This window comes from Chlorocebus sabaeus, chromosome 13 (genome assembly GCF_047675955.1).
Source record: "Chlorocebus sabaeus isolate Y175 chromosome 13, mChlSab1.0.hap1, whole genome shotgun sequence".
Lineage (NCBI taxonomy): Eukaryota > Metazoa > Chordata > Mammalia > Primates > Cercopithecidae > Chlorocebus > Chlorocebus sabaeus.
The window spans coordinates 10,592,713-10,615,187 of NC_132916.1; the positions used below are offsets into that span (position 1 = coordinate 10,592,713).

General features: G+C 51.0%; 1 protein-coding gene across 1 annotated transcript in view; it reads right to left on the bottom strand.

The window, feature by feature from the left end:
• The window catches only part of IGF2R (insulin like growth factor 2 receptor), a 132,840-nt gene that overhangs the window by 15,404 nt on the left and 94,961 nt on the right, over positions 1 to 22,475 (bottom strand). Inside the window, exons 30-43 of the mRNA XM_073022295.1 lie at positions 19,623 to 19,759; positions 17,956 to 18,146; positions 15,380 to 15,506; positions 14,536 to 14,655; positions 13,950 to 14,206; positions 13,447 to 13,665; positions 11,419 to 11,568; positions 9,046 to 9,207; positions 7,619 to 7,826; positions 7,120 to 7,266; positions 5,618 to 5,852; positions 4,687 to 4,823; positions 1,644 to 1,758; positions 525 to 671 (exon numbers count right to left, since the gene is read on the bottom strand). Coding sequence (XP_072878396.1) covers positions 525 to 671; positions 1,644 to 1,758; positions 4,687 to 4,823; positions 5,618 to 5,852; positions 7,120 to 7,266; positions 7,619 to 7,826; positions 9,046 to 9,207; positions 11,419 to 11,568; positions 13,447 to 13,665; positions 13,950 to 14,206; positions 14,536 to 14,655; positions 15,380 to 15,506; positions 17,956 to 18,146; positions 19,623 to 19,759 — 2,352 coding nt within the window. The remainder of the gene's footprint in view (positions 1 to 524; positions 672 to 1,643; positions 1,759 to 4,686; positions 4,824 to 5,617; positions 5,853 to 7,119; positions 7,267 to 7,618; positions 7,827 to 9,045; positions 9,208 to 11,418; positions 11,569 to 13,446; positions 13,666 to 13,949; positions 14,207 to 14,535; positions 14,656 to 15,379; positions 15,507 to 17,955; positions 18,147 to 19,622; positions 19,760 to 22,475) is intronic.

The following is a 22,475-nucleotide window of genomic DNA, read 5'->3' on the forward strand; positions in this document are numbered from 1 at the left end:
GGCAGCAAGTCTGTGACCCCACAGAGATTCTGAGGATGCCAGTTTCCATCTCAAGAGGCTCTCCCCAGCCAGTTCTGCCCTCTGAGTGCTAATCCACCTTCCTCAGGTGCTATGTCCAGCAGCACACGGCCCTCGTGCTATCTGTGCACCTCGGCCACCAGCCCCCCAGAGCAGCCCCAGTACCACCGCTGAGAAACTTATTTTCCAAACACTGGTAAGCCCAGAAGATTCCTGCTTAAACATGTCAGAAGGCTTCAGCCTCAACCCCTGAGCTTATCGTGAAGTGAGGGAGGAGGAGGGGGGATTTATTTTTACACTCACGAGAATTCACCATCTTTGGTGTTAAAACTTAATGGTTGAGTAATGCTTTTCCTCAGTTTAAGCAAAAGATGACGACGACTCCAGCAACAGTAACTAAAACACAGACCTATTTATCCTGCAGCGCTCCCCGATAGGGAAAGAGCTGCATTGCTAGTTTAATTTTGAACACATTTCACAGCTCAAAAGGAAAACGTTTTACTTACTTAAAATAAATATCTCCGAGGCTGAAGCTCTTGCCATTTATAGGGTTGGTGATGGTCCCATTCACCATCTGCACCTCCTGAGGCTTCACGGCGCAGGCAGCCCGGGAGTCCCAGCTGAAGTAGTAAGTGCAGCTGTCGATATCAAACCTAGGAGGAGGGAAGCACAGACTACAGTCACCTCCCCAGCCAGACACGAGGGAAGACTGCAAAACAGTGAACACCACGCAGCCCCTGAAGCAGCTCACTGGCTTTCAGGCAAGGTGCTGCAAGACTTGGGCTGCGTCCCGAGGACCCCACTCCCCAGGCTGCACAGGCCTACGCAGAACTTCCTGACTCAACACTGACAGCAGCTCGGAGCAAGGATGGTTATTTCACTCACTTCTTTTCATCACCACAATGGATAGGGAAGATGACTGTGGTGCACACATCAGTAATGTGACAAAGCATGCAAGCATTCAATATAAATCCTTTAAAATTTGTAAACCACGCAACATTGAAAACCTGGAAAAATTTGCTCCTAGATTTTTAGATTTTTAGGCTTCTCGGACTTATACATTCCTAAATCCTTTCGCAATTTCTGAGTCTCCCCTTTTCCAAACTGAACGTCTGGAAGGAATCAGTTCTGTTCACAAACAGCAGCTCACATGCACCCTCTGTTGGCCAAGCTCTCCCTGGCACCAGATGCAATGTGGCCTGGAAAACCTGAACATAATCCAAGCACATCCCAGGTCCAGATGCAGGTCCCAGCTGCTTGAGGGTACCAGCCAGGCTGCTTGAACACCTTGGGTGGGGCAAATCAACGCCCCTTTGTTCCTACTATGACATTCAAAGGTGGAGGCCAGTTAAATACTGCTCAGCCAGTGCTAAACATAGTTCAAGAGACAAGCTAGCCCAGAGAAGTTGCACTGGTCTTGCAACAGTGTCTCAGCACTGTATCCGGGGGTCTTCCCTGCCTGGAGCAGCCCTGCCCAAGGAGCAGCCCTGCCCAATACAGCACAATCAATGGCTCTGGCCCTGACCTCCTAACACTCAGCCAAAACCTGCCCGTGAAAACCCCAAGGAGGAATTCCTCCAGTGTGCTCACTGCACAGTCCCGCGCTGAGCCCCCAGTCTCCTGACCTCTTGAATGCAGGTCTGCCCACCGTCTTTGTACAGGTCAATTCTATCACGGAGGATGCAGTCTTATTTCCATCACACGGATAACCTCTGGAGTACATGACAACCACCTTGTCACCTGAAACACACAAACGATTGAACTGACATTATTTCTAGCACATTATAAAAAGCCTCAAGCAGGCGCGCTGGCTCACACCTGTCAATTCCAACAGTTTGGGAGGCCAAGGCGGGCAGATCACTTGAGGTCAGGAGTTCGAGACCAGCCTGACCAACATGGTGAAACCCCATAAATACAAAAATTATTCAGGCACGATGGCAGGTGCCTGTAATCCCAGTTACTCGGGAGGCTGAGGCAGGAGAATCGCTCGAACTCAGGAGGCAGAGGTTACAGTGAGCCAAGATTGAGACAGCACCATTGCACTCCAGCCCAGGCAACAAGAGCAAAGCTCCATCTCAAAAACAAAAACAAAAAAAAACAAACAAACGAAGCTTCAAAGTTGGGAGTAAAAATCTGGTTTAAAGACCAGGAAAAAATCAAGTTTTGGCTCCCTAAAGGTTTATCGACCTGTTCTTGCATTCTCATGCTCAGGGGTGGCCACCTGGCCTATTGCACAATTGCCACAGCCCAAGTCCTGGGGTCAAACCCAAACCCTCCTACTCCCACACTTTGTGACCCTGGGTTGCTAAGCTTCTGAGCCTCGAGGGCCTTCCCTGCAGAACAGGACACTGTCCAAAGCAGGCAAGTCTCAAGCATGTATAGAAAGCGCCCGACAAACTCATGTGAATAGTGGGACCCTGGGTAATGGCAGCCTTCATTATTGCTCCAACTGTGTAAAATTTCTGTATCCTATTAGGTGCTTTCCTGACAGGTACCCTCATGTGAGCCTCCCAATAATAACACAGCAGGGAACAGAAAAAGTGAAAAGCCAGAAACAGAGACCAATTGTGGTTTTCTAGGCTCTTCTAGCTTTAAGTCAAGCACTGTCTTTTAAAAGTGACCCGTTAAAAGAAAAACCTGAACCCTCGAACCTGCAGGGTCTGAGAGAAAAGCGAGTATACGCTTTAAGCTGCAAGTATCACTGCGGCAGCGTGGCCGCCAGGTTCCAACTCTCAAGCCACCGCCAAGAGGCTGCTCGTGGCTGCCCAGGGGGCGGTTCTGGAAATGGTCCAGGCCCATTCTGGCTGCATGGACAGACAATGTCTCCAGGGCATGGCACGGGGTGTCCAGGGCAAGCATGTGCCTTCCACCCTGATCACACACACACAGATTCTTCCAGGCAGGGGCACGCGGTGGAGGTAACACGGGCACAGTGCCCACTTCCCGAGTGTTTTCCACAGGACACAGGCTGAGGTGCTGGGGGGCTGCCGGATGGTGAGGTAGGAGGTAGGACTCTAGGCTCTTAGCCCTGCCCCAAATTCAAAGCTGCTCCAGCTGAATTTGTTTTAAATACTGGGCTTCTGTGTAAAATTTTGGAAGAAAGAATTCCACTAAAATTTTGCAGAAAATTTTTAAAACTTCTGGCATATGGGATCAAACAAGCAACGACTTCAGGAGTGTAAACAGCCCATACCGATTGGGCAGGAGGCTCAACCTCCCCGCCTCAGGGGCCCAGTGTGTGGAACGGATGACGACACTGCCCCATGGAGTGCATGGGGATTAAACATATATTAAGCGCAGCTGCTTGAGACATGCTGGTTCCAGAAACAAAAGTCTACCTCCCACCCCCACAGGGTGGAGTCCATTCCCTAAGTGGACAATGGCGGCACCGTGGCTGTCCGCAGATGCTGTCTTGCTGGTGCCAAAGACTAAGAGCTCACTGGGTGCGTCAGACACCAGATTACTTCTCGTTCCAGTCAGCAGGTGCTCAGGATACCAAATGCCAGCCCCAGGAGAAAGCAAGAGCTCTTCCCGCCTGGCGAGGCCTGACTTGCAAAATGGTGCTCCCCAAATGGAGGTGGCCTGCAGGTCACCGCTGAGAAGTCAGACGATCTAGTTCCATGTCACTCCCTGTGTTCACTACTCTCTTTTGCTCCTTCTGCCTCAAGCTTTTAGTGAAGCCTTAAGTGTTTTAGTGATTGCAGTTGGCTGACATTGGGGAAAGACTAGTCGAATACCCGTATGTACCGCGACATGACAGGGGAGAGAGCCGCCCTCCACTACCTTCCCTCCTTCCCCCTCTGGGGCAGTGTGGGAGTGACAGCAACCACTGACCTCCAAAGCGGTTAGGAACCTCCCGGGGAGGGCGGGTCTCAGGCTGGCGGTCTGGGCGCCACTTCCTGTATATACGGCAGCTCTCCCTCCACTACCAACCTGCAGAGTCTGCGTGTGACTTTTATCAAGGGTGACAGTAGTTTTCTCGGAATTCTCTTTCTCCATCTCAACATCTCAAGCTAATCTGAAGTAGTCCTGTAGTTGAATCAGGACAACTCAGGAAACCCCAATCCAGCGTAAGAGGCAAAGGTGAATATTTTCCTTTACTGGCCCCTCCAACAAATCCTAATTGCTCTTAAGCTAAGAAACCTCTATTTTCCACCTTTAAATAATGAAAGAAAACATCTTTCACTCACCAACCAACTACAAGATCAATTTCCCATTAAAAAGCATCGTTATTATTTTCAAAATTGTTAAGACATTTTACCAAGATGTAGCTCTGAACTACCTGCACCGAGTCCTCATGCAATCGTCTGGCTTGCCTCAACAAACACGTGTGTCTATGTCAGTTTCGGCACTTGATCTACAGCTAGAACATAAACTTCAGAGGAACGCTGAACATTCTGAGATCTCCCCCTGGATAGACGCACTTTCCCGAGATAGCCGAACCCCTCTAAACACACAGACTGGGACCTGCAATCTCACATAATACAAAACGGCACTTATTTTAATGTTCCAGGAGAGCCAAAATGCCCGTGAGACAGTGACAGGCAATCACATCTGGAGGTTTCCACCAAAGCGTATGCTCACTCTCCTTGCTATCCTGAGAACACCCTCACCTTCCCGGTTCAGATGCCGCTCCTTGAACCAAGGACCAGGACCCACAGGCCTTACCTATGACATCCAGCTTCTGCGTGTGAACGAGTCCCAGGACCTGGACGTCACCAGTTGTGCTCCTTCTGCAAATGCTGGCCCTTTCAGAGCAGCCCAGGGGCCCTTTATATATTCTCTGGCACAGATTTATATAGTACCTAGAAAACGACACAAAGGGGCAAGAAACAGGCAAGCAAGTGACGTCTCTGCCCTTGACACAGGAGGGCTCTTCGCTTTACTTTCAGAGAAAGGTTCTGTAACTAAGGGCTCCATTCCATCACTGAATGTAGCTTTTCCAATTAAAAAAATAGGACAAAAGGAAGTCATCACTGAAGAAGGGAGCTTACCAACCAGGCACACTCGGAGTGGAATATCCACACCTGCGGTCACGCTGAACACAGCGTGGCGTGGTAGAAAGAAGGGCTCTGGGGCTGGGAGAGGCAGTGGCTGGGATCCTGGCAAGTTTCCCACCTTACTTAGAGCCACTTAAACCCTCTGAGTCCATGCCCCTGCTCCTTGGTGATGCCTTGCCAGGAGCACTGGCAAGGGGCGCTCCCCACACAGAGTGGTCAGGACCATGGGCTGACCCCAGCCAGCAAAGCCTAAGGAGCTCCTGCCAAAGACCCAAGAAAGCCGACACACCTCCCACAACCTGAGCTACACACAAATGCAAATTGAGCCCGGCCTAACTCAGTGAGTCCAGGTTCTTCCAGTTCCGGAGGCTCCGTTTCCGGTCACCAAAGCTCCCGCTCCCACTCTGACCTCAGAATCACCCTCTGTGCCAGGTCTGACACTGCAGGCTGCTTCCAGGAGCAGCCACAGCTCAATCGCCATCAGCCTCACATGGGCGTGGTATTCCCATCCTTAGAACCCCAAGAGCCAATCATCATCAAGCAGTCTGACATTCATCGGCTGAGGGTGTGGTGCTGCAGGCGGATGGGAAGGCACTCACGAGACTCTGTCGTGGACCAGGGACCAGGACCCGGTGAGAGAGGAGAGCAGCCGCAGGTCGTAGGTTTTGTGTTTCTGGATGAATTTGCACTCCATCTTCTTTGGAGGGCAAACAACTTTTGTTTTCCATTCAAACGTCACATCACATCCACGCACTTCACTGAAGACTTGTGGCCTCCCAATGTCCTCGTCTTCATCACACTTAAATATGATGCTGGATGTCCGGTGGCTGTTTGCTGGGGAGCAGAGGCAGGAGAACGTCAGACCAAGGCCTGCACCAGGGCACGTTCCCGCACGTCTTCCCCATGCTGCCTCAGGAGCACCTGCAGACTCCATCCGCCATCTGGCAATGCCCCACGTGCTGCCCTGGCCACATCTCATGTTGATTCACTCATGTGTATCCTGACTCCAAACAGATCCAGCTCCTTGGCACAGCCTTTCATCATACTTCTTAATAACCCCACAGCCCTAGGTAATTCCTCAGATGGGTGTTCAATATTTGACCAGTCTACTAATCACCAAAAAAATTAAGATAGCTGGGCACAATGGCTCATGCCTGTAATCCCAGCACTCTGGGAGGCCGAGGCGGGTGGATCACGAGGTCAGCAGTTCGAGACCAGCCTGACCGACACGGTGAAATCCCATCTCTACCAAAAATACAAAAAAATTAGCTGGGCAAGGTGGCGGGCGCCTGTAATCCCAGCTACTTGGGAGGCTGAGGCAGGAGAATCACTTGACCTGGGCAACAAAAGCAAAACTCCATCTCAAAAAAAAAAAAAAAAAAAAAAATTAAGATACTAATACAATACCTACAAGTACTTGAAAACACAAGTGTGATTCAGAAAACAGGGAATAATGTTTTGTCAAAATAAGCCTCAAAACAAAGCTATAGTAATCCTTTGTAAATTTAACACCTTTGGTTCCTTAATACATCCCATTATGGTCCCCGGACATTCATGAAAATTAGTAATTTTTCATGCATTTCTTCCATCTCACGGTCCGTAGACACAAGTCACAGCAGTTGGCACCTCTCATGAAACTTCCTGAGCACCACAGGGGCAAGGCGCTGTGTGGCTCACCAAGAAACCCCACCCCACATGTGGGCTGCCACATGGCAGAAAGTCAGTCAATGAGTCGCCTGGTTTCCCGGAATTCTCACTAGCTTCAGAATCCTGAAGACCCATGGCAGACATTTATTTTGCTGAGGCATCATTTGAACCACCAGGGCTAAAACCTGGTATGTGGACACAAGGCCCTCTGGCTAGTGTGTGGGCCTAGCCAGCCACCCAGCACAGCATTTCAGGACAGCTCTACTGCGGTCTGTAGATACGGTTACAGAGCAATTCAAATGTTTCTCTGTGGGAAAGAGCTCGAGTAAGAAAATATTTTATGCAAGAGAATTCCTGCCACTGACTGGCGCATCCACAAAGGTCTCAGTGTGAATCGAGCCTTGAGAGTATCAAGGCCCCAGGCCATGTGGGGATGCAGAGCCTTCCTACTCACAGTGTCTGCAGAAGCCCCACTCATGATCTCTGTCGTAGTCCGCAGTTGTGCTACACCACAGCTTTGCCCTGCTCTCTATGACACACTCCTCGTAGCTCTTCCCATTGAATGTGAAGGGGAAGACACAGGGGATGCCTTCATCAGTTTCTAGAAAGAAGAAGAACATCTGAATAATCCACATTACCAGTGTGGCAGCTGTGCCTCACCAGGCACAGTCACCTAAGAATGCAGCAGGAGTCCCTAAGGAAGCTGCCCATCGTAAAGCACCTATGTGACAACTGGCATTCACCCACCAAAACTCACCAGACAACTGAGAGAACACAGCGTGATTCACGCACCAGGGTTCACACCGGGGGTGTACAGAGGAACAGCTCACGTTCACGCCCAAGGTTACAGCACTCATAGGACCCTGGAGCTCCACTCCTCAGCTTCTTTCTGCTGCTATATCTAATTTCTAGTTTACTGTGAGCTTGAGGTTTACCTCATTGCAAATATTTACCTGGAGGGCAACGATCACCATTCACATAACTTAAAATGACAGCTTCATCCTGGTGCCGGTAATCCAGTTTCATTGACTGCAGCCGTCCAAAGGATGCCCCCTTGGTGCCCGAGAGCAGACAGACTCCTCCATCCTTACAGCCTCCTTGTTCTGGCCCGGCCGCAGCGGTGCACACCCCAACGCTGTAGGTGCGTGAGTCTCGAGTCACCTGGACAAACACCACGTGTGGCCGTCACCAGGGTGGCAGCACCCAGGTCTCAAGGTGAAGAGAGAACCATTACTGCAGCTGGTGCCAGAGGCAGGTTCATGCAGAAGGGCAGAGGCTCCTCTGTGTGCATCAGAGTCATGTAATCGCCTTGGCCCTAGGTTTTCCCTGGGAGGCCTCCCCCAACCCCTAGGCCCAGCTTGCTTGCTCCTCCTGCTTCCTGCCAGGGGCCTCGGCCACCCCCTCAGCCATCCACTGCCCTGGCTGTCGTCTCCAGTCACAGCTCAGTGGGAAGGGACCCAGCGGGGAGCCTCAGGCTCACCCCACCTCCCTCACCTGTGTAATAAGGCATTGTGCAGGCCAAGGGAGTGAATGAGCAGAGCCGACGCTGCACGCTGAAGCATGGACCTGACTCTCCTGGCCCACCTAGCGCCCAGAAGGCTCACACCTGCTGCACACCTGTCGGGAGGACCTGCACCTAGGCAGAGGGCTCCATCACAGGAGCCAGGGTGTTGGCACCTAGGCCCAAAACTCCAAGCTCATCACTCACCAGCTGCTATGCCACAGCAGGTGCTGGGGTTCCATACCCTAGTCTAGGCACTGGCATGGTAACGCCTAGATATCGAGGCTTAGGGAGCTAGGGGCCCTCAGGCACCAGCAACCACGACACCACATCAGTAAAACCAACAGCCCACAGACCTAGCATAGGCCGCTCTGGGATGGCATGCAGGCACATGCCCAAGTGCCTCTCAATTCCAAGGCACTTCCTACCTCCCTCCACCCACAGCTGCCACAGTCAGCAAACAACTGCCTTGATCATCTTCAGCCAGGCTGGAGGAATTAAATTCCCGTAGATTTCAGCCACCCAAAAGCTGAAGGTATCCCTGCCCCCATGGATACCTTACATTCATGTCTCCAGGCTGCCCCATCTGCTCTCTGTCTGATACAAAGGGTCTCACTACCCACCTCATGAGGTTACCTGATCCTCAAAAAGCCTTAAGTGCAGAGTCATGAGGTACAACGCAAGTGTCAGCTGTGCTGAGTTGGCCACACAATCCAGGAACCTTCCTGAGACCTGGCATGCCCTACGAGAGCCCCCAGATGCTGCCCAGTGGCCACACCCACCCTCTCAGCTCACAGCTACCACATTATCCAAAACACTCCGGGCAGCCTCACAGCAGCTGGTATACCTGCGCCAGCACGCCCAGGGTGAACACATTACCTTAAAGGTGCTCGTGGAGAGGCTGGACAAGTTGAAGCTGTAGAGGAGCTGCTCATCCGTCAGGGCACAGCCCTCCGTCCTCACTTCATCAGGGCAGACGACCGGAGTCTCCCATTCGAACACAAAGTCGCACTCGCTGGTCCTTAACAGCTTAGGCGTTCCCTATCACCAGGAAGAGCATGGGTCTTAAAAACCCCATGGCACAGGGATAGACAGCAGTGACACACCACGCCCCTACAGGGGCTGTGCGTAACCCATAGCGGCCTCTCAGAGGGAAGGGACGCTGGACAACAGCAGCTGAAAGACCCAATGCCATCTTCAAGGCACAGACATCACCCCGCCCTTGCCCCCCACATATCCTGGGGGCTCCCTGGCTGAATCCAGGTCTTATCCTCTATTTAGAGAGAAATCCTCGACATTCTGTGCTACAGGTTCAAGAAGAAAGGAGGAGGACTTAAATGTCACGAGCGAGGTCTGTGAAGTTGACACTGTGCCTCGCAAGTGCTCCAATCCACTGTCTCTACACACAGGAGACATTTATTCAAGGGGCAAGATGCCACGTGGCCAGATATTCCATAGGCCAAGTATTCTTGAATCACTTTATTTATTCCCTCCCTCATTCAACAGCAACAAAAAAAAGATGAGGCAGCTCTCAGGAATTCCGTTTGTAATTAATGTTAAGCATCTTTTTCCCTATGATTCAGTGGTAAAAGTACTTCCATTGAAAATGAAAACTGCTAGGGAGGAGAAATCTTCTAAAAATCTTTCTGGGACACCAGAACACACATTCAGCATAAGATGCCTCATTTCTAAAATCAAGTAAACACTAATCACTCTCGATGTGCGGCTGATGAGAATTAACTAAAATCACATTAGCTAATTTGATTTGTCAAGTTGGCAGCAGTGTCAAAGCAAGGCATAGTTCCACACTCTTTAGCTGGTGGTGTGAGATAACAGAGCATCACTTATGATGAGGCGGGTCTTAGAAGTGAAGACTGTCCTTTAAAGAATGAAGAACTGAAAGCAGAAGCCCCCCTCAAGGCAAAGTCCACGTTGCCCCATGCTGTGTGCATCTGCAGAGGCATACAGACACCCCTATATAAATATGCAGATACGCTTATAAACAGATGAAATGGGTGGACTGAATACAGCTCTGCCTTTCCTTACTAACTAGGACTGTCATTACACTCTAGTAAGATTCACGAACAGGGACACATCCAAGGGCTTTGAGGTGCTCTAAGCCCCTGTGGAATAGCCCCAAACAGCAGGACTGTTTTCTTCTCCTTCTCAAATACTCTCTCTCCTACTGGTCAGACGGCTGCCAGGTCACTTTCTGTCACTGTCAGCACACCCGTGTCTAACAGTCCCTTTACAAACCTGCTCCAGGCCCAAACATCATTAGGATATCTTTATCAGAATTACAAGACACCCAACAGACCCTAATCCATCAGCTGAACTCCTAGGGGTCAGATGAGCCTTGGAATCCATCATCTTTATTAGGATTTTAAGAGGCAATTCTCACACCCCCAGATCCTGTGATCAAGCATATTAATACTTCTGTAGCTAGACGTATCAATATCCACATTAGGTGGGACAAACCCACACCACGAATAGCCTCAGTCCACTCATGTCAAAGGAGTCCCAGGTTTTCAGAGCTTCACAGATTTCAGAAGCACAGACGAGAGGCTGCGGCGCTGTGTCCCTGGGGCAAAGAGCCGTTCCCCTGTGCAGCAGCTGGGACCTGGCTCTGCCCCTGCAGAGCTGCTCTGAGTCCCTGTGGAACGGGGGCCGTAACCTACCCATTTATCTCACAGAGTAGGGGTCAAAAGAAAACATACTCAAAAACTCTTTATAACAATGCCCAACTCATTATAATGGAAGCTGGTATTCTTTTTTTAATGCACATAAAATGGAAGTCAATACCTCCTTATAAGTAAAAGGTGCCACTTGGTTGTAGTTATTCTGATTCCAGGGGTCTTTTGTCACTTGTGAACTTCTGGGCTATGTCCTGAATGACTACAGCTGCCCAAATGTCTTTCTGACTTCCCAGTTAGAATAAAATCAGTAATTGTTACAGTAAAAACAAAAGTTATGACACTTTTATGCATCAGCAGTCAAAGCTGAATGTCATTTCTATACTTGTGTTCTATGTTTTTAAATTACAGCAAGCTTCTATATGCTATTAACCGCGGGGAGCTCACTCAGCCTTCAATCAGTGGTTTAAATTATTCAGACACATTACTAGCGTACCTTCTTATCCAAGGCAGTCATTTTGAATAAGAGTATCCTTGGACCTGATATGCACTTTCTGGTTGTCTAGACTTGGCTCACTAATCCAGTTAAGCATCTAGATCATCACAGGCCCACACTTACCATGCTCACGCCTCTCTTACAGTGAAACGCGATGAGCGAGGTGTAGTTGAAATGCTTGTCCGCTAAGCAAGGAGTACTGCTTTCAAAATTCAAGTAAATCTCATTCACTACCGGATTGAGTATTGGTGGTCCTGCGACCCGGCCGATATCCTAAACAAAGAGCAAGGGCAAAGAGTATTTTAGGAAATTAGCCGTTCCCTAGGAGAGTGGAATTAAGAACTGATACAGAATTGCAAAAACCAGGTCTCACAGGTTCTGAGAATGAGCAGCATCTAAAGAAACTAGGTTTATACCAACTCCAGTTAGAAGGCTTGACAGATGCTATGTAACCTCCTTATGTCAGTGGTTATCGTTTTGATCCTAAGGTTAGTTCTGAGGTTGGTTCTATTGATAGGTATCTTCAATTTTCAAAGATCCTAAACAATAGGAATCTCTCTCTCTCCAGTCACATCAAGGATACTACAGAGTCCTCCCATCACCTGCTGAGGGAAGGCCGGAACCTGAAAAACCTCCAAGGATGCTACACAGTCCTCCCACCGCCTGACAGGGGAAGGCCAGAACCTCCATGCTGACCTGCCACCCTCACTGCCCAGTGCTGCTCTGGGACTGCCCACTGACGTGGCCCAGCAGTACCCATTGGCTATGCCCTTGGGAGAGAGGACTGGTGGTGTTCACTGTTCATTTTTATTGCTTAGCACAGCACCTGGCACACAGTGGCTGCCCAATAGATATTTTTGAGTGAATAAACAAATAAACGAAAGACCAGTCTGAGTATTATGAGAAAAAAAAAACTTTTTTTATTTTTAAAAGGTAAATAAAGGTGAATGGCCAGGAATGGTGGATGTGATGAATGTGTGTATGCGTGCGCGCGTGTGCACGTGGGTGTGAGTGTGTGTAAGCAGCCCCCCATGATTTTGTTCTCAGCTACAGTGCTCTTCATTCACCACTGTGGGGCACGTTCAGACCACGTGGCACCACACCTTCTCCAGTCAAAGAACTTTCTACGCCTTTTAACATTTGACAGCCGGTGGCCACGCAGACTGGACCTCTGAGGAAATGATTCCCGATCGAGGATCCCCAGTCTGCGCTGTCAGAAAGGACACTACCAAAGAGCTTCCTGGGGAGAGTCAGCTTGTCAGGCCTCTGTCTCACACAGAGCTGGAGCTGTGCTAATTCACGCTGTGGCCGATCTCCTTACTCACTCCTGACATCTCCCCATATCACTGCCACATATAATGTCCATCTTTTAAAGGGCATCCAGATATTTTACAATATATTTTACATCTTTAAAGCATAATAGATGATACAGATAGAAATACAGATGACTTGTGAGACACATTCAAGTATTAAAACATACCAAGGATTTGACAAAATATGAATATAACTCATGGAGACAATTTTTAAAGATCCAAATTTCCATTAAAACATGCTAGCAAGCCGGGCACTGTGGCTCACGCCTGTAATCCCAGCACTTTAGGAGGATCACTTAAGGCCAGGAGCCTGAGGCCAGCCTCGCTGGGCAACATAGCAATACACCCATCTCTACAAAATAATTTTTTAATGCATAAAACCAAAGCTTTCAAGGCAAAATATTTAGCTATTAGCAAACGTACTCTTGCCCTTAATTATAACTCCTTGCCAAAGAAACTGTTTGCATTTCACACGCGTTTTAACTGCAGAAGACAAGGCATTTCATACAAAGAAACCACGCTAAGCCAATGTGCTTTCCTGTCACTTTACCTAAAAACTTCTTGATTTGGGTCAACCCTGCGGCTCATGACAGGTAGAGTCCCTACACACATATTCATGTTATCTCCCATGCTCAACGACTGGCTACCATCATCAGCTGATAGTTCAACGTGCAAACCTTTAATCTTCCTGTAGCAGACCCAGAACACACATAGTTCCACTTACTTTCTCCATTTTTTTATGCTTGAGCAACTCTCCACTTAAGGCAAGAAACAATGCAAAGGTTATCACTAAAACTCTTGCAAAAATTATCTCCACCCCTGGATTTGTCGTACTTACTATGGGGGGACCATCAATAGGAACTTTGCACACAGCGGCTCCAGCAGGACAAGGCACTCCGTGCATGGGATTTAGTGGCTGACAAATATTGATGTAGAAATCAGGGTTGGTATCGGAGCCGTCATCCTCACTCTCATCATAAGCCTCGTAACCACCCGTGCGATGAATGAGAGGAGACAAGTCAACAATAGAGCTTCCATTCCTCACGGAACATTCCGTCTGTTAAGTAGGAAAGACTGCTTTGAGTCTACAAAAAAATTTTCCTAATCACCACTAGGTCATCCATACGAATTTAAAAGCTGAATAACAACGACAAAAAAAGAAAGGTGTCAAAACGCTTCATTACATAGGACTGGGCACTTCCAGTCAACTCTATTACTGGGGCGATCAGGAGTGCACAGGTCAGCTGGGCATCTACTAGTGGGCAAGTGAAGCTCATGAAGGGGCCTGGGTACAGCCGGGCACTGAACATGCACTTCTCCCGTGCCCATCTGAAAACTCACCGCTTGCTCGCAGGCCAGCGGCGTGTGCCAGGAGAAGAAGAGAGTGCACGTCTGCTTGTCCAGGGAGATAAGCATGGGCCTATTGGTTGGCCCGGCCTCAGGCCTGCACACGAAACTGATCACGCTCTTATAGCTCAGGCCGGATTTGGAGGGACAAGGGGACCCGTCCTTGTACACCAGCTGCAGGACCTGGTCCACGTATCTCAGCCTCTTGCTGGCCTTGCCCACGCTGATCCTGGTCTGTCCAAAGCAGGCGCCTGCACCACAAAGGAAAGGCAGAGAAAACACAATCACAGACTCAATGACCAATTTTCTGATGAGAACTTTCTGCAAATCAGGACCATCAATTTCATAGCCGGCACTTGTAACTTCAAGTGTCCAATCTGGCTTTAACCATTGTTTTACATTGAACGTTCGTTCCACCACACGGCCATGTGTCCCCCACACGCGCTGACTGCTGCAGGAGACGAAAGCGTCTCAGCTTCCTGGCTCTGCTCATCCTTTTTGCCGTCGGCATGCAAAGAGGCCGAGGACAACCCTGGAGGACAGGAGAGTCAGACAGCACACGAGAGAACACAGCACTCACCCACGCCAGGAGGGCAGTTTTCATTCTCCCCACAGATGCTCATGTAGACCAGCCCCTTCTCGCTGTAAGCAGCTGTGAATCCCGCCCTTCCACTTAAGGAGGTCAGATCAAACAGGTGTCCTGAAGGGTGGAAGAAGATGGGGACACAGTGACTTCAGAGAGCTGAGATTTGGGAGGCTCATCATCGGCAAGCTCATGTGCAGATTATGCCAGCATTGGGACTTCTGACTTCTCACCACGACCCCTGTCCTAAATCCTCCACCAACAGCCAGGCTGTATCATGAGACTGTCAGTCCCTTGATCCATGAGATGTGCCATCTTTAGCTGAAAAGATCGTGGCTCACAGCACCCTCTGCTGGGCCATACCACAGCAGCCACTGAGATTCCCGTGGGCATGGGGAGAGGCTGCCAGCGCACCTCTTGCTGCCAATGGACTGTGCCTGTGCCTTTCTGGGTGCCCAGCATAAAGGCAGGTGGGAGACTCCTGGCAATCCACTATGCTGATGCTGAAAGGCAACCAGGGGCCAGCTCTAGCCTGCCCTAGTGAGCCTAGAGCTGCTGGGCTGACACAGTCAGTAACCCCAGCCAGGAGCACCTCTCACACCAGGAGAGTGACAGGGGAGATGGATTCTCTGAGGGAACATTCTCTCCTCCACTGAAGGAGAGCCAGGAGAACACACAGCGGCCCATCCAGAGAAAGGCCAAACACACCTACACACCACGACACCTCTGCCCAGGGCGCCTGCTGCCCACAGCTTCTCTTTAAGTCTCTCCCCTGATGAGCTGGGTTTGGTGAGGGCACCGTCTCTTACCTGCGCTGGGGTTAGCGACTGGCACCACTCACCTGTGCTTGGGTTGGTGACCTGGCAGTCGTCATGCTCATTGTTCTGCACAGGACAGGCTGTGGCCGTGGGCCAGGCGAAGGTGTACTCACAGTCCTCCACGGCGCTGATGAACATGGGCCTGGAGTTCTACAACAAAGCACAGACAGGTCCTGAAGGGATCACGCAAAAATTCCACGTCTATCATGATTTCAGCTTACAAGTGGAGGTTTCTCTGAAAAACTCCACAGCATGTGACATTTCTGTCTCCATGTGCCTGTGGGATGAGGCGCAGACTGGGAAAAGCAAAGGGTCAGAATGTGTCCTGAGCGGCCATCATGGGCTTCCCCTGCAGGTAAGTGAAACACGCATAGGCAGCAACCCACTTAGGGGACCAGGAAGGTCCCTCAGGCTGAGGAACAGGACAGGGGTTGGGGACAGGCGTGCAAAGAATGCTAGAAGGGCTACCGGGAGACACAAATGTGGCAATCACTGATAAAATTCTAAAAACCAAATCAGGTAAAATCCATTATCACAGTCAAAGCAAAAAGATCCACCAAGAGAACTAGCTGATCCTACGCATCCTCCCACTGGCCCCGGCCAAGGCTCACGCTGCTCATCCCAAAATACTTCATGTCCACCGCAGAGCTGGCCTGATGAGTTCAGCAGCACCTTCCTTCCCAGGTAAACCCCATGATTCCTGCTGGGCACCCTGATAAGTCACACTGCAGTCCAGCCTCCCAGGCCCTGGCACAGGGGCCTCCACACACCCTTCACCCTTCCCTCCCAGCCCTCTGGATCCTGGGCACAGGGGCCCCCACACACCCTCTACACTTCCCTCCCAGTCTCCTGGATCCTGGGCACAGGGGCCCCCACTCCCCCACCCTACCCTCCCAGCCTCCTGGGTCCTGGGCACAGGGGCCCCCACATACCCCAACCCTTCCCTCCCAGCCTCCCGGATCCTGGACACAGGGACCCCCACCCCCCACCCTACCCTCCCAGCCTCCTGGGCCCTGGGCACAGGGCCCCCACACACCCCCTACCCTACCCTCCCAGCCTCCTGGATCCTGGGCACAGGGGCCCCCACACACCCCCCACCCTACGTTCCCAGCCTCCTGGGTTCTGGGCACAGGGGCCCCCACATACCACCCTCATCCTTCCCTCCCAGCCTCCTGGGTCCTGGGCACAGGGGCCCCCACATACCACCCAACCTTCCCTCCCAGCCTCCTGGGTCCTGGGCACAGGGGCCCCCACACACCCCCCAGCCTTCCCTCCCAGCCTCCTGGGTCCTGGGCACAGGGGCCCCCACATACCACCCTCATCCTTCCCTCCCAGCCTCCTGGATCCTAGGCACAGGGGACACGACACACCAACCTCATCCTTCCCTCCCAACCTCCTGGGCCCTGGGCACAGGGCCCCCACGCACCCCTCACTCTTCCCCCCCAGCCTCCTGGGTCCTGGGCGCAGAGACCCCACATGGCCCTCACCCTTCCCTCCCAGCCTCCTGGGTCCTGGGCACAGGGGCCCCCACACAACACCCTCGTCCTTCCCTCCCAGCCTCCTGGGATGTGGACATGGGGAACTCACACACCACCCTCACCCTTCCCTCCCAGCCTTCTGGGCCCTGGGCATAGGGGCCCCATACAACCTCTTACCTTTGTCCTCCACACGTGGGGCAGCCCTTTTGTCCTCAGCTTTGAGCCTCTCACATCAGAGAGGAGAATGCTCAGGGGCCCCAGCAGCTCATGAGTCTGGCCTAAGCCTCTGCACAGTCTTCCCAGGAGGAAACTTCCCTGCCGCTCCAGGCAAGAGGGCAGGCCTGAAGCTCCTGGAGCACTCCCATCCCAAGCTCCTCTACTACTGCTGCCCACCCTGGAGAGCATGGGGCGAGCCACCCTGACACCCAGCGGGCTGGTCCTGCCCAAGTTAATCCCCAACTCAGCCACCGAGCTCGTCGTGCACGCTAGCACTGGGGCTTACCACAATCACACACACAGAGAAACCAGTGTGCCGTCGACACCCTGCTGACGTGCATGCCAAACAAGGGAAGAACTGATGACAGGCACTCATGCTCACTGACTGTGCACCTCCCGTGTGTCAGAAATGACACCTGGCACTTCCTACCTCTTCTCTTGAAACCCCGCAACGGGCAATACAAGTATACCTCATGTTATGAACGAGGGAGCAGTGCACACTACCTGAGTAATTAACCAAGTTACGTGGCTGGGAGGTGGCAGTGCTACCTGTGACCTGGCCCAGCCAACCTTCTCGTGCTTCCCAACCTGCCGCCGTGAAGACAAAGGGCATGTAGTCAAACAACAGTCTCGCCCACAGCCTTCGCGGGGTCTGAGTCCAACTCTGAAGAGAACCTATTCTGAGTCAGAAACTGCCAGGCAAGCTTCTAAGGAGCCAGACAGCACGAGGGTTCCCCAGACTGCAGGCCGCGGCCATGCTGTTTCCCCAGCCTCTGGTAAGGGGGCATCATCCCAGGCTCTAGAACTCACGTCCCAGGGCAGATGAGGACGTGGGGCTCACTGCCCTGCACAGGGCCCCAAATCCCAAAGCTGCAACAGCAGAAGGCACAGGAACAGTCCCTTACCACCTGGTTCTCGTTGCAGGTGAATCGGATGGTGGTTGACTTTTTCCGAATCCCGTCTGGACATAAGTCGCCATCGACGTATTTCAGGACAATTACGCCATCTCTCCACTGAGGTCCGTCCCTTACCCTGCCGAGGTTCACGGGCTTGGAGCTACCCAGCAGACACGCGGCTGCTTCTGGAGGGCATGGCTCTGCAACACCAGACACAAGAAAGAGTTGCCTTTAGTGACTCCCCAGGCTAGAACAGAACTTCATCAGGCAAGAAATGTCACACATGCTGCAGAACTTCATACGCTTTCTAAGAGTCACTCCAAAATACCTGCTATTTCTTTCACATAAGTCAGATGACAATGACATCACGTTACTTCTCACTCACTTACATGCTGTTCTGTCACAGATGGACTGGGGCAGGTGGATGTGAGGTGTAGAGGGATAGTTAGGCTGTAGCAGCCGAAATTCTTTCGGAACCCCATAGAGGATGAAGCTCAAATTCCCAAATTAAGCCAGAGGAACATTTTAAATGGCCTACATCCACGCACCTTCTTTATTCAAGAAGAGACCAAGAATTCTGCCTGTTTCCCAGTCCCTAAAATGCCTGTGCCATGTGCCCTGGGTGAAGAACTAGTCCCACGCCATGGGGGTACAGCCGCTGTGTCGAAGTCTGCACAGCACAACACAGCAAGGGGAAGTGGAACCACAGCCTCAAACCACGCAGAGGATGGAACCACCTGCTACAGCTAAAAATAGCCACACCCCCTTTGAGGTGAGCCACCCAAGATGCAGGCGGGGCTGTATGAAATGCCACGAACATCGATGAGTTTCACCATCAGGATTCCAAGGGGCCATGATTGGTACCAAGATCCCTGGAGGTGCCCTTGGTTTTCCATGTACAGCTGACATCCAGTCTCAGCCAAGCACTGCAGGTTTGGGTGAGCTGTCCCCGCATCACAAAAGGACCGACCATACAACTCTCAACATAACACAGGCACACACCAGGACCTCCACATCACACCCCCCATCTCCTACCTGCTAAGACAGATTCCTCACCACGGTTATTATTTCTATCTATTATACCTCCGTCTCCTCATGTTCAGAAAGGGTTATCATGTTCCCAGCAGTCCTCAGCACTGATTTATCCTGGGCCATACTAGGGATCAATTGTTAAGACCCTTAAATCATTCTTCGTCCTGCTGCTTCTTGACCAAACCACGTCCATGCTGCAGAGAGTGAAGTGCCTCCAAAGAATCCCCACCCTACTTGACCTTCCCCGATAAACTCATGACAAGCCACCACCCCATGAAGAGGCCCTCTCTCGCCAGTGCCAGCCTTCGATACGCTCACTACAACCACCACCCACGAGGAGGCCTCTCTCACCAGCGCCAGCCTTCAATACACTCACTGCAACCACCACCCACGAGGAGCCCTCTCTCGCCAGTGCCAGCCTTCGATACACTCACTACAACCACCACCCACGAGGAGGCCTCTCTCACCAGCGCCAGTCTTCGATACGCTCACTACAACCACCACCCACAAGGAGGCCCTCTCTCGCCAGTGTCAGCCTCGATACACTCACTACAACCACCACCTCACGACGGGGCCCTCTCTTGCCAGTGCCAGCCTTCGATACGCTCACTGCAACCACCACCCCACGAGGAGCCCTCTCTCACCAGTGCCGCCATGCGGGGCCAGAGACTTGCAGACATTGATGAGGTAGTGCTCCCGGTCTCCCGTCGCAGTGATGGCTTCCCAGTTCTCACTGTACCTTGACAGGGATGAGAGGTCGAAGGAGTTGCCAGTTCCATCTCTGAAAAGAAGACAACCCTGCAGTTAGTGAGGCTTGGTCGTATTCTAGTTAAACACCGGGCACTCTGTCTAGAAAGGTTCAAGTATTCAGGCATAGTCTAAGCCTGACAGAACTTTAGACTCGACTTCTCTCTCTCTCTCACACACACACACACACACACACACCCCATCAGAATCAGCAACAACATAACTTTCCTGAACATAACAGTTCAGGAAACTATTAGGCTCACTTAAAAAAAAAATTTTAATTTTAACAGAAAAACCCAAGTCTGCAAAGTGCGTGTCGTCTGTGCTCAGGCCACTGAGAAGTGGAACTCGCTGGTGACAAAGGCGAGCAGCCAAGATGCTTGGAGCACACACAGCGGGGGTCATGCCCGGGGCGGCCGCAGGCCACTTGTTGTTTAAAACCAAGGCCGCTGGCAATTCCTAAAATTAAAATGGGCTTGCTGACCTGTCTGCACAGGCTAAAGGTTCACTAACTACACAAATCCCAAATACAGACATTAACTGGGAACCAAGCCCATGCCAGGCGCAGTACTGACAGTGAGCGAGACACACACTCTGCCAACACGGAGCAGGGACGGGAGCAGCTACAGGTGCCACCTCAGCGGCAGCTCTCAGTGCTTCAGACGGGAATGAAAACTGGCCATTCATTCAAAAGCTGTGCGCTAAACTGGGGGTACTGTGTTGAATGAAACAGATAAACATCATCAATCTTACAAAATTTACAAAAATTACCTGTGGAAGAAAATGACTGTGAACAAGGTAGACTTTTAAAAATACATAGTGTATTTGATGGAATTAGGACCTGAAGAAAAAAAGGCAGAGGAGGGGGATATGAAGTTTGTGGGGCAGAGGAAAGCAGCTGTTGAAATTTTAGAGAAGGCGTGACCGAGCAGAGGACCTGTGACTAGACTGAGAGAAATGGAATCACTGACCATCCCGGCACCCAGTAAAGAGCATCCCAGGCAGACAGCAGCACGAGCAAAGGGCCCGAGGCACATAAGCCTGGCGCGACCTGAGAAAGGCAGAAGCCCCGAGTGGCTGGAACAGAGGGAAAGTGAGGTTAGAGGTAACACGGAGGTCATGTCCGTAAGAGGAAGAACTTCAGCCTGTGGGTCCCAGTGAGATGGGCGCTCACTGCATTCAAGGTTCCAGCAAGAGCGACATGGTGGGACTTTTATCTCAAGAGGATCACTCTGATTACTGTGTGGGATTAACAAAACGTGTGACAAGGCACGTGGGAGGGAGACCTCGGAGTGGCAGCTGCAGTACTGCAGGCACAAGAGAAGGAGAGCCCAAACCAGGGGCAGGTGGCAGGAAGGGAAAGCTGTCTGAAGGTGATGGGGCAAGAACAGAGCTTAGTGAATATCACCAAATGCTCTAAAAGTAGTCAGTAGAAGAAGTAAAAATAGAACTAACAAAATCAAGGCAAAGGAAAGAGGAGAGGAGAACAGTGCAGGTGAGGACAGCTTTCACCGTTTAAAAGAGAGTCAACAGACCCATTAGAAGCTGACAAACAGAGGTTTAGAGTTATAGAAGGTTTCAAAAAGAACCACAAGAAGAAATGGTAGAAAGTGGAGTGAAGCGGCCGGGTGCGGTGGCTCAAGCCTGTAATCCCAGCACTTTGGGAGGCCGAGACGGGTGGATCACGAGGTCAGGAGATCGAGACCATCCTGGCTAACACGGTGAAACCCCGTCTCTACTAAAAAATACAAAAAACTAGCTGGGCGAGGTAGCGGGCGCCTGTAGTCCCAGCTACACGTGAGGCTGAGGCAGGAGAATGGCATAAACCTGGGAGGCGGAGCTTGCAGTGAGCTGAGACCCGGCCACTGCACTCCAGCCCTGGCGACAGAGCAAGACTCTGTCTCAAAAAAAAAAAAAAAAAAAAAAAAAAAAAAAAAAAAAAAAGAAAGTGGAGTGAAGCTAGGGGTAGGAGAGGGAGAGGTGGGGGAGAGTAATTTCATCTATTAATATTTTTGGACTCTCAATTACAATAGACATGTATTATTTTTTAGTGTAAGAGATTATAAAATTCTCCTCTGACTTAATTCTACTTTTAAAAACTTAGCATAAAAATATCTTTAGGAAGTCTGGGCACAGTGGCTCACACCTATAATCCCAGCACTTTGGGAGGCCAAGGCAAGCAGAGGATCACCTGAGGTCAGAAGTTCAAGACTGGCCTGGCCAACATGGTGAAACCCCGTCTCTACTAAAAATACAAAAAATAGGCCAGCGCAGTGGCTCACACGTATAATCCCAGCACTTTGGGAGGCCAAGGCAGGCAGAGGATCACCTGAGGTCAGAAGTTCAAGACCAGCCTGGCCAACATGGTGAAACCCCATCTCTACTAAAAATACAAAAAAATTAGCCGGGTGTGGTGGCGGGCACCTGTAATCCCAGCTACTTGGGAGGTTGAGGCAGGAGAATCATTTGAACCTGGGAGGTAGAGATTGCGGTGAGCCAAGATCGCGCCACTGCACTCCAGCCTGGGCAACAGTGCGAGACTCTGTCTCGGAAAAAAAAAAAAAAAAAAACATAAAAATTAGCCAGGCATGGTGGTGTCCATAATCCCAGCTACCAAGGATGCTAAAACAGGAGAACTGCTTGAACCAGGTAGGTGGAGGGTGCAGTGAGCCAAGATCACGCCACTGCACTCCAGCCTGGGTGGCAGAGCAAGACTCCATCTCAAAAAAAATACATACATATATACATAC